At 41.6% G+C, this 10,545-nt stretch overlaps 1 protein-coding gene across 1 annotated transcript; it reads left to right on the forward strand.

The window, feature by feature from the left end:
- The first annotated feature begins 1,569 nt into the window (after window positions 1-1,569).
- Window positions 1,570-10,142, forward strand: LOC148125190 (p53-induced death domain-containing protein 1-like). The gene is made up of 4 exons (XM_087938056.1): window positions 1,570-1,679; window positions 4,028-4,091; window positions 5,585-5,748; window positions 7,798-10,142. Exons 2-4 carry the CDS (start codon window positions 4,071-4,073, stop codon window positions 8,024-8,026), a joined length of 414 nt encoding a protein of 137 aa, XP_087794182.1. The 5' UTR covers window positions 1,570-1,679; window positions 4,028-4,070; the 3' UTR covers window positions 8,027-10,142.
- Window positions 10,143-10,545: the final 403 nt, after the last annotated feature.

The following is a 10,545-nucleotide window of genomic DNA, read 5'->3' on the forward strand; positions in this document are numbered from 1 at the left end:
CGACCGCGCCGCGCTCGGGGGGAGTAGGAAGAAGAGGAGGGGGACGGCGGCCTGGCAGGGCCAATCCGGGCGGCGTTCTCGTCCCTGAGGCGGAGGGGGAGGCCGGGCTCGCTCGGGGAGGAGAGCGGGGCTGGAGGGGCACAGAGGCCCCAAAGCAGCTTTTCTGAAACCCCTGAAAGACCCCCAATCTCTTCCCCCTCTCTCTCCTGGCTGGGGGATTCAAGGGGGAGGGAGCCCTCGGTCCCCAAATGGGGGGGGGGGGACACAACCTGCAGAAAACTCACTAAACTCATCCCATAAATAGGCTGGAAGGGCTCATTTCCTTCCTTCCTTCCTTCTTTCCTTTTTCTTTCTTTTCCTTCCTTCCCTTTCTCTTTCCTTCCATTGTGATCCTTCTCTTTTCTCTTTCCTTCCTTCCCTCCATCTTCTCCTTCCATCTTTCTTTCTTTTCCTTTTCCTTTCTTTTCCTTCCTTCCCTTTCTCTTTCCTTCCATCGTGATCCTTCCTTCTCTTCTCTTCCCTTCCTTCCATCTTCTCCTTCCTTCCATCTTTCTTTCCTTTCTTCCCTTTTTCTTTCTGTCCATCTTGATCCTTTTCTTTCCTCTTTCCTTCCTTCCTTTCTTTTCCTTCCCTTTCTCTTTCATTCCATCGTAATCCTTCCTTTTCTTTCTCTTTCCTTCCCTCAATCTTTTCCTTCCTTCCCTCCTTTCCTTCCATCTCCATCTTTTCCTTCCTTCCGTTTTTCCTTCCTTCCTTCCCTTTCTCTTTCCTTCCATCATGATCCTTCCTTTTCTTTCCTCTTCTCTTTCTTTCCTCCATCTTTTCCTTCCTTCTCCATCTTTTCCTTCCTTCCACCTTTCCTTTCTTTTCCTTCCTTCCCTTTCTCTTTTCTTCCATCTTTCCCTTCCTTTTTTTCCTTCCTTCCCTTTTTCTTTCCTTTCATCTTGATCCTTCCTCTTTCCTCTTAACTTCTCTTTCCTTCTTTCATTCCATTCTTCTTCTTTCCCTTCCTTCCTCTCTTCCTTCCTTCCCTTTCTCCTCGATCTTGAGCCTTCCTTCTCTTTCCTTTCTTCCTTCTTTTCTCTTTCCTTTCTTCCTTCCATCTCGATCCTTCCTTGGGATGGAAGAGCCGCCGCTCCTAGCAAAGCCCACCCTAGCTCTGGGGATAAAAGGCCGGGGGTGGAGAGGAATAGATGTGGCAGACAACTATTCATCTCCTGAATGGACAGACTTGTTAGCCCTGCGGTGAGAGAGAAACATTTTTGCCGGGGCTGCCTACATCCTAATTAAAGGAATATCTGAGCTCACTTCAGAGGGTTCCACTTGTTTGGGCAGCTGGGTCAGAACACAAATATCTAGTCTAACTAATGGCCAGCGCTTAAACTGATGCTAGATAAAGAGTTAACAGAATTAAAGAGTGGTTGAGCTTGGAACATTTTTGGACACGTAACGATTCTAGGCTAAGTCCTCCCTTGACTCCTTCCACCAGGCATTGCCTGCTCTTCTACAACGACAGATGAATTCTAAAACTGTAGCGTTAGTGGTATGTTCGATTCTCATTATTCCCAGATTCCATATTTGTGAATTTCACCTACGCGGTCATTTGCAGAAGTGCGCAGAACAAGGGATGGTGGAGATCAAGTCGCCCAACCACACGTTCCCAGCTAAAGTCAAACGAAGTGACCCTCTGCCGCCTTATTTCACCTCTCGTGCAACAAGATTTCTTAGTGCAATTAAAACATTTAATAGCAACATTATATTCCTGGCAAATCTTTGGTTTTTCCATTCTTAGCTTCCGTGCTTTCAGGGGCTTTTGAAAATAGAGTTGGTGTCCCTTTTAGAACAGTGATGGTGAACCTTTTTGTTGTGGTGTGCTGAAAGCATGCATGGGCATGTACCGGCACTCACAATGCAATGTGCCCCGCCTGCGCATGCACGCTCAACAACCCCTGCCCTGCCCTCTTACCCGCATTGCACACGCGTGCACCTCCCAGCTGATTTTTGGCCTATTTGAGGCTGTTTTCGCCCTCCTGGAGGCTCGAGGGAAGCCTCTGCAGCCTTCGGAGTCCAAAAAAACAGGCCCGTTTTGGCACTTCTGGTATTTCCGGAAGGCCCATTTTTTTGGCCTCCCGAGGCTGCAGAAGCTTTCCTCATCCTCCGGGAGGGCTAAAGCCTCAAATGGGCTGAAAATCACCTGGGAGGTGCACGCATGCGCAGTGCAGGTAAGTTTGGCCGGGGCTTGCGTGCCCGCACAAATGACTGCGTGACACCTGTGGCACGCATGCCATTGCTTCACCATCACGGTTTTAGAATATCGATAACAGAAGCAGAAAAAGTTTAAAACTGCAATATTCTTGGCTTTTACATTGAAACCATTTCAGGGATTGTGACTTGAAAACAGTAGGGGATCATCCCTAATTTAATATTTCTACTAACATAGACCCAAATAAGATCAAAAGTTACCTTGTTTGTACAGTTTGTATATAAAATGGAATGATCATTTTCAAGAATGCATTGGACGTCCTTTGAAATGTGTGTTCTCCTTCACTGGAGCAAAATGTAGTATTATATATACAACAGTTACTAACAAAGTTTTCAGATGTATTCAGTCATGGGTAACAAATAGCTTAAAGCCGTTAAAAATTAACATTAGTTTTGTTGTAGTTGGTGTCTAGCAACACTCGGATATATTCAAATAACCGTCTTGACATAAATCAGTTTTCTCTAATTGCTATTCAAAGCTTTTACACAGAGACCTAAAAATACTTGAAACTGAAGAAGAAAAGCAACTATTGGATTAAAAAAAAAACCAGGTAAGTAAGAAAGAAAGTTGGATGATCTTGTATGAAAAAAGTACTTTTTATTATTTTATTTATTATTTTACCATTTTAATGATGCATTTTAATGATGCAATGGGGCTCACGTTTAATACAATACTGCCTTTAGAAATATTTCCTGAAACTTACAGTGAAGAGAAAGTATATTTGATTATTCATGTATTAACTGCAGCTAAAATTGTATTCACTCAAAATTGGAAAAGCGAAGAGATTCCTAATGATGAAAATGTGATTAGGAAAATATTAGAATGTGCAGAAATGAATAGATTTAATAGACTTGCAATTAAAGAGAAGGAACGCACTGAATATTATAAGATATGGGAACTATTTTATCGATGGCTAGAGAAAAAAAATATGAAAGAGAGAAATAGCTAATAGATTAATGAAATATAGAAAATAGATTTATAGAATTAAACACATTAGGAAGAGGAGTGCTATAGTAATAGAGATATTAAGTATATTAATAAGAACAAGATAAGAATAAAGAATACTAAAGTAATGAACATAGAAGTAAATTTTAATTGTTATTGCACAAGATATTTGTATCCAGATGACACACCATTAAATGAAAGATGTACTTTAAATAAAAAATTTTAAAAATTACAAAAACAAATATTTGCAGAGCTGGGCTCTCAGAATTCCCAAACTATCTTTTAAAGGAACGAAATTGCTTCTGTGGAGCCAGGCAGGATTCAGCCCTGCTTGCTTCCACCAGAAGATCCATTATGTTGAATTTTACAGACTGCCTTTAAGCATGTTTTAAAATTGAGAGCACTGCAATAAAATGATATGCTACCATTCCTTCCCTTTTACTGTTTTGTCATTGGTAAAACTAGTCTTTGAAGAATTGTTCTTTGCAATGAAAGGGTTATCAAAATAATTAGGATCAATTTATTTAACTTTGACACCAAATGTAATTAAGAGAACATTACTGGTTTTTTTAATGTGTGTTTCTCATTGCAGACAGGTAAGCTAAGGTACTGTATGTTATGTAACTATCAAGAAACAGAGATTTCTAATGAGCCTAATCAATTTGATTAAAAGGCAAGCACTTTCACAGCTTTTAATAAAATGGGTTTTTGTCTGAAAAAGTGCTACCAGACTCCTGCTTTACTGATAGAAATAATGATGTGGGAACAACACATGGCAATAAATTTTAATAGAAAGCAAAACCCTTTATTTCTATCCAGTTTTCCTCTTGAATCAAAGCACCTGCTGGAACGTGAAACCAGAATGCCAAATAAAGCCCAAGAGGTAAGCCAAAAAATATTTTATTTTGTCAGAATCCTTCTTTGGAATCAAACCCGTCTAATTATTTTAAGTATGAGACCAGCATTCTGGACGCCAAAGTTTTGAGCTGAATTTGTGGCTGGCAAACGGTAGTCTGGTGCCATCAAAATAATTTTGCATTCGTGTAAATCTTCCAGGTCTTTCCCTTAGGTTTTTCGCTAATCCTTTCAGAAAATATTAAGAAACACTTAAGAGTTTTTCTACAAAAAATATTTAAAAGTTTGGGTTTTGTTTTTTTTTACTTTTACTGCCCCTGCCTCTGTTCAAGCAGAGGCACTAACAGTAAAAAAAAAAAACCCACATTTTTTAAATTATTCTAGTGTTATGAGACTTATAGAATGCATTTTATGTTGGTATATCAGGGATCTCCAACCTTGGCAAGTTTAAGACTTGTGGACTTCAACTCCCAGAATTCCTCCTCCAGTCATGTTAGCTCAGGAATTCTGGGAGTTGAAGTCCACAAGTCTTAAACTTGCCAAGTTTGAAGACCCTTAGTATACATGGTGTTTATACAGTGTTAATTAAAGATTATTAACACTCTAATCCTTGGGCCATTAAAGGAGGGAAAGGAAAGGAAAGGAAAGGAAAGGAAAGGAAAGGAAAGGAAAGGAAAGGAAAGGAAAGGAAAGGAAAGATGAATGGAAAGGAAGAGAGAGGGAAGGGAAGGGAGGAAAGGAAGGGAGAGGAAGAGAGAAGGGAAGGAAAGGATGGTCGAGATGGAAGGAAAAGGAAGGAAGGAAGGGAAAAAAAGCAATGCTAATTAAAATTTAAATATCAATGTTAATGAGCTTAAGATTGCACAAATACTTTGATGCAATTTGCAGCAGTTTTTTTAAAATATATTTAAATTCTGGATACTTTTTTTCTAAAAAAAAAAGAAGAAGTAAGGAGAACAGAAAACAATTCATTTAAATTCATGTTTTTCAAACTCGGCCACTTTTAAGATGTATGGATTTCTACTCTCAGAATTCCCCAGCCAGTATGGTGGCTAAAGAATCCTGGGAGTTGAAGTCCACAAGTCTGAAAAGTCCCCAAGTTTGAAAAACATTGATTTGAATGTTAAAAAAGCAGGGAGTGGTTTTGATTCTTCATACCTTTGCTTTTATGGTAGGCTTATCTGTCAAAAATTGCATATTTGTGGACTTGTCTGTTAAAGTTAAGCTTGGTAGACTATATGATAGTAGGCTTGAGAAAGTTGTAAAAGTTATATAATGGCTTGAATGAGTGGAGACATAAGAGAACCTGATTTATAGATTCATTCTCTCTTTGCCTTTATCCTTTACTTGGTCAGGATGTAACCCCACCTTAGAAAAACCCTTAACAGGAATATATTATGTCATTCCAGCTCTAAGACTTTGGGGTTTGGAGAATAAAGGAAGTGCAGTTCTGATTTTGACTCATTTTTGACCCCCATCAAGTGCCTGACCATGTTCTACGGATGTCGTATCAATTACTAGGATGCTGTCATCAATCTCCAGTCCCTCAGAGACCTTGGCAAGCAACTGAGCTTCGAGTGGCCAATGGTGGCTTATGAACTGGGATTCACTCGGGCTGAAATTAGCCAGATCCATGCCCTCACCCCAGAGAAGAGGAGTCAGGCTCAGAAGATGCTGGAACACTGGTAAGAGAATCCTGGCAAAATACAAAACAAATCCAATGCCTTTGGCTTCGGCATAAGGTCTTGAGAGCTATACTGATTATCTTCAAATTCATCTAGAAATATCCTGATCCAAGGTTGACAGGTGGGTGGTGGATAATGGATGAAATGGGTGGATGGATGGTGAATGGATGGATGGAAGGATGAATGGAAGGGTGGATGCATGGATGGAAAGGTGGATGGATGGATGGTGAATGGATGGATGGATGGATGGATGGATGGAAGGGTGGGTGGATGGAAGGGTGAATGGAAGGGTGGGTGCATGGATGGAAAGGTGGATGGTTGGGTGGTGAATGGATGGATAGATGGAAGGAAGGGTGAGTCGACGAACAGATGGGTGGGTGGGTGGATAGATGGATGGATGGTGAATTTGGTTGCTTTCTTGCAGACATTTCATGATCCACCTAGGTAACATCATCGGTGCTAGTGAGGACTGAGGTTTGCCTTACTAGCACTGAGGATGCTACCTAGTTGGGTCATGAAACATCTGCAAGAAAATAAGCCAGCTCAGAAAGCCCCAAGGACCCCACAGTCATCTTCTTCCTCCTCTCCCACCCGCCCTTCTAGCACTGGTAATGTTCCCTAGGTGGGTAATGAAATGTCTGCAAAAAAGACAGCCAATCTCAGAGAGCACTGAGGGCTTCTCTCTTAGTTCTCCATTTCTGAGTTCATGCTTTACGGGTCCTGTGTTACTTCTTTGTAAGAAAATCAACCTTGAAAAGGTATCGCCCGGTTTTACATTATTATTTTTTAAAAATTCTCTGATTTTACCAGCTCGCCTTAGAAATAGAGAACGGCCTTTTCAAATATTCCAGATGTGGAAAGCTTGTCCTGATTAAAAGAAATTAGCTCCAGAAGGGAGTAAGTAGAGGGATATAGTGATTTTGAACGTGGAAGAATGTTCGTTGCTCAACCAACCTGGAAGCCATCAATATGAATCCAATTCTCTCTGTTTTGCTAATTATCTTGAGGAAGAAGCCATGGGAATATTCTAAGCTGAGAAAAGGATTATGCCTGAGATGTAATCATTTTCAGAAGAGGAGGAGGAGGAGGAGGACTGTAGGGTCCTTGGTGCTCTCTGAGCTTGGTTATTTTCTTTATTTTATTACCCAGCTAGGTAACATCATCAGTGCTAGCATACAGTGAGGTTTGCCTTACTAGCACTGATGATATTACCTACGGTGTTTCCCCAAAAGTAAGACTCTGTCTTATTTTATTTTATTTTTTGACCACCAAAAAAAGGCACCAGGTCTTATTTTCGGTAGATGTCATCCACTGACTCACCTCAGTCATGTGCATCGCTCCCGGCCTCCTTTTCGCTGTCGGAGGCCTTCAGCAACTTTTTCTGCGACCGGCAAGGCTTTCCTGAAGGCCTCTGCAACCGATGACAGAGCTCAGGATCGATCCACGGCTTTGTTCTCAGCTCCGGAGGCCTTCAGGAAAGCCTTGCCAGCTTTGCCAGCTGCAGAAGAAATGGGCCACCAAGGCAGGTGTCGGGGGTGTGTGAGGCCTGGCTACACCTGTCCAAAGGTAAATAGTAGGGCAGCCCCATCTCCACCCTAGCTTAATTTGTACCCGTACCCTCTGGAATGGGCAGGATCCTAATTAGGGCTTATTTTGGGGGGTAGGGCTTATATTGGGCACACGTGTAAAAATCAAGCTAGGACTTACTTTCAGGGTAGGTTGTATTTTTGGGAGAAACGGGGTAGTTAAGCAATGAAATGTCTGCAATGAAACAACCAAGCCCAGAAAGTGCCAAGGACCCCTCGTTTCAACCCTGAGCTACAAATATTCTCCTTTCTTAGAATGAAGCGAGGATAACTTGAAACGGCAAAAGGCCCAAAGACCCGGGGAGAAGAACAAAACTAAATGCCGTGTGCAAATAGGCGGCAGTATCAGTTTCCGAAATCAAATCAAATCAAATCAAAATAAATACAGAGACAAGTTGAACGGTGGGGCACCTGCTTCCTTCTGCCATTTTTTTTCTGGATCTGCTGGCCAACCCCTCTCCAGGTATGAACGATCGCGGGACAAGCCAAACAAGACAAAATTGCTTCGAGAGGCTTTGGAAAAATCAGGACGGCACGATTTGTCCGAGAAGCTGCGTTGCCTTCACTGGGGCCATCAGAAGTTGAGCGATAAAGTGGAGCTGCCGTCGGCATTCCCCTTCCTCATCACCGTGTATAAGACGACGAACAACAAGGAGCGGCTCAAGAAAATTAACCAGCTTACTCATAGGTAAATCCTCCCATCAAAGAGCTGAGCCAAGCTCAGCCGGGCTCTTTTCAAAAGTTAAGAATAGTCGAGTTTCCTTTGTTGCCCTTGCACTTCGTACAATGAAATTAAACACCATCTTCAGTGTATATTAGGACTATGAAAATAAAACACAAACACAGCTCCCTCACACTCTACCCATTGAACGGAAAACCCTTGATATTGCATGAATATTCCACTCTACAGTAGAATTCCATAGAGTTCCTGCCCTGGGATAGAAGCTGTTTTTCAGCCAATTTGTCCTTGTTTTTATTGTCCTGTACTGTCTTCCAGATGGTAATAGTTTAAAAAAAAAAGGGTTCCAAGGATGAGATGGATCTTTGAGAATATTTGGGACTTCCTTAAGGCAACGGGTGTCAGGATTCTGGCAGTTACCCCCAATTAAATCCTGATTCTCGAGCCAAACTTCCAAAACTTCAAAAGGATTTATTGGGAGTTAACATGTCTGGCAATTCCTGGGTGTAACCGATTCTGAGGTCCATCATTCATTGTCACCCTTAACACTGGCTTTCCCCCACCCCCTGGGGGTATCATAATTCATATTCTCCAACGGGATACGTCCATAGCCCAGAGTCATCAATCATGCTCTCCAGTTAGAATTTTGCTTGGCAGAAATTTCAGTCACCTAGTTACTATCTTTGAAAACATTTATGGAATGCACTTTCGGTTTTGCAAGCTCCTGCACTGCTCACCCCTTTCTTTCTGTTGGCAACTCTAAAAAGACCAGATAAATATTTTATGAGTTGACAACAGGAGCTCTAAAGCTCTTCCAAAGAGGGGAGAGAGCAACCCATGATCTTCTGGGCATTGACGTTAACCCTCTGGAGCGCTTTCCTATCTGCCCCTGTGCAATTGGCAAACCCTACAGAGGTGCAGTAGGTTAAAATGCTCTCTATGGTGCAGCTGATAGAAGGTCACCAGCAGTTTTTCATTCAGTTGTTGTTTCCTGAGAAGCCTCAGGTAGTATAATCACTGCTGGGCCCTTTTGACCAGGGCTACAATATGAGCACCCCAGGTGGGGTCCTCTTTTATGGGAAATGTCTATGGAGATTTTCAGTCATCCAGGCCATGGGTGGGTCCCAAAGGTGCTTTTGAGACAACCATGACCTGGATGAGCTGAGGAAGCTTCTTGGATGAGAAGCGAAACATCTTCAGAGAAAAACCAGAAAGTCCAGTTGCCTCCTGAAAAAAAAAAAAAAACACCTTTGGGGTTAAGAATAGGAAAGAATAAACATGACCAAAATTGCAACTGGAGAAACAGAAAAATCCGTTTTCTACGCCGTTGTCCGGATCTTTCTGTACGATCCGCTGCTATTGGATTTCTCAACTTTTTAAAAATTTGAATGCAGGCGGCCTGAAATGATTTTGAAAAGAAAAATGAAACAAAAAAAACAACAACCAGCAAAGTAATTTAAAATAAAATCCTTATTAATTAGGGTTTGGGAGAAGCTGTAAGCTTTCTGATAGATTTAACACAACAGATTCAACACAGTTGGGCTTTGTCGGTTTTAATAGAAGCACCCTGAAATGAAATTTACATTTAAGACTCAGGAGTGTGTTGTCTACAATTTAAATTTAAAATGTGGAGTGTGTGTGTGTGTGTACAATTCATTCCACTGCTTTTTGGCCTCTTGCATCCTGGGGACATTTTTTTTAACCTAAATTTTTAGCAAAATCTGCCAAGGCAACAAAGTGAGTTCCAGGTAAAAAGGCTTTGCACTCTATCTCCACAGATAGTCTTGCAACCACAACTGAGCCCAGCATTCAGGTTGCTAAATGAGACACTTGTGAAGTGAGTGTCTCCCAGTCATAAGTCACTGTTTTCAGCGCCGTTGCAACTTTGAACAGTCACTAAATGAATTGTTCTAAGTTTTAAGATTAGCTGTATTAAAACAACTAGGACCATCCAGGTTTCAGAATCAAACCGATCTTTATTTTTCTTCCTCTACTGACTCCCATTTTTATCCATCCCTTTTCCTTATATTCACGGAGTGAACATCTGTACTTTTTTGTGTGATCTGTACTTTTTTGATTAACTTATTACAAATTATTGGCTCAATAAATTTGCTGGAATTGTTTTTACAGACATTGTGAATCTGCTTGTTTTTCCATTCTTTGTTTTGTGCATGTACTGTACAAAATGCAGACTGGAGGATAGTTTCCAATAATATGTGTTCTCTAGGGAATTAGGTTCCCGTGTGAGTTACGTCCTCCAGCAGTCTTCATAAACTACTAGCAGTGTATCCGTGCTTTGCTACACAACTATGTGATCGGGCAACTTTTTTTGGGGGGAAAATAAGGGGTGGGGGAGAATTCTGCCTCTGCCTACCAGCATCCATCGGTATTCATCTGGCTAACGTCCTGTCAGTGTGTGAGTGAGTTGAGGGCTGTTTGGAAACTGAAACAGTATTTTCTGTGTGAGCATGGACGAGACAGCAAGGAGCCTGGGCGTGGCTTAGCTCAACTGTAGTTGGAACAGATTTCTTT

Source organism: Pseudonaja textilis, chromosome 8 (assembly GCF_049901715.1).
Source record: "Pseudonaja textilis isolate UNSWEBS1 chromosome 8, rPseTex1.2, whole genome shotgun sequence".
Classification (NCBI taxonomy): Eukaryota; Metazoa; Chordata; class Lepidosauria; order Squamata; family Elapidae; genus Pseudonaja; species Pseudonaja textilis.

What these genes read in the sequence shown, in the direction of transcription:
- LOC148125190 (XM_087938056.1), top strand. Translation starts at nt 4,071, where the DNA reads ATGCCAAATAAAGCCCAAGAG. An exon ending in TGCCAAATAAAGCCCAAGAG is followed by an intron (nt 4,092 to 5,584) that starts GTAAGCCAAAAA and finishes ATCAATTACTAG; the next exon opens with GATGCTGTCATCAATCTCCA. An exon ending in CAGAAGATGCTGGAACACTG is followed by an intron (nt 5,749 to 7,797) that starts GTAAGAGAATCC and finishes ACCCCTCTCCAG; the next exon opens with GTATGAACGATCGCGGGACA.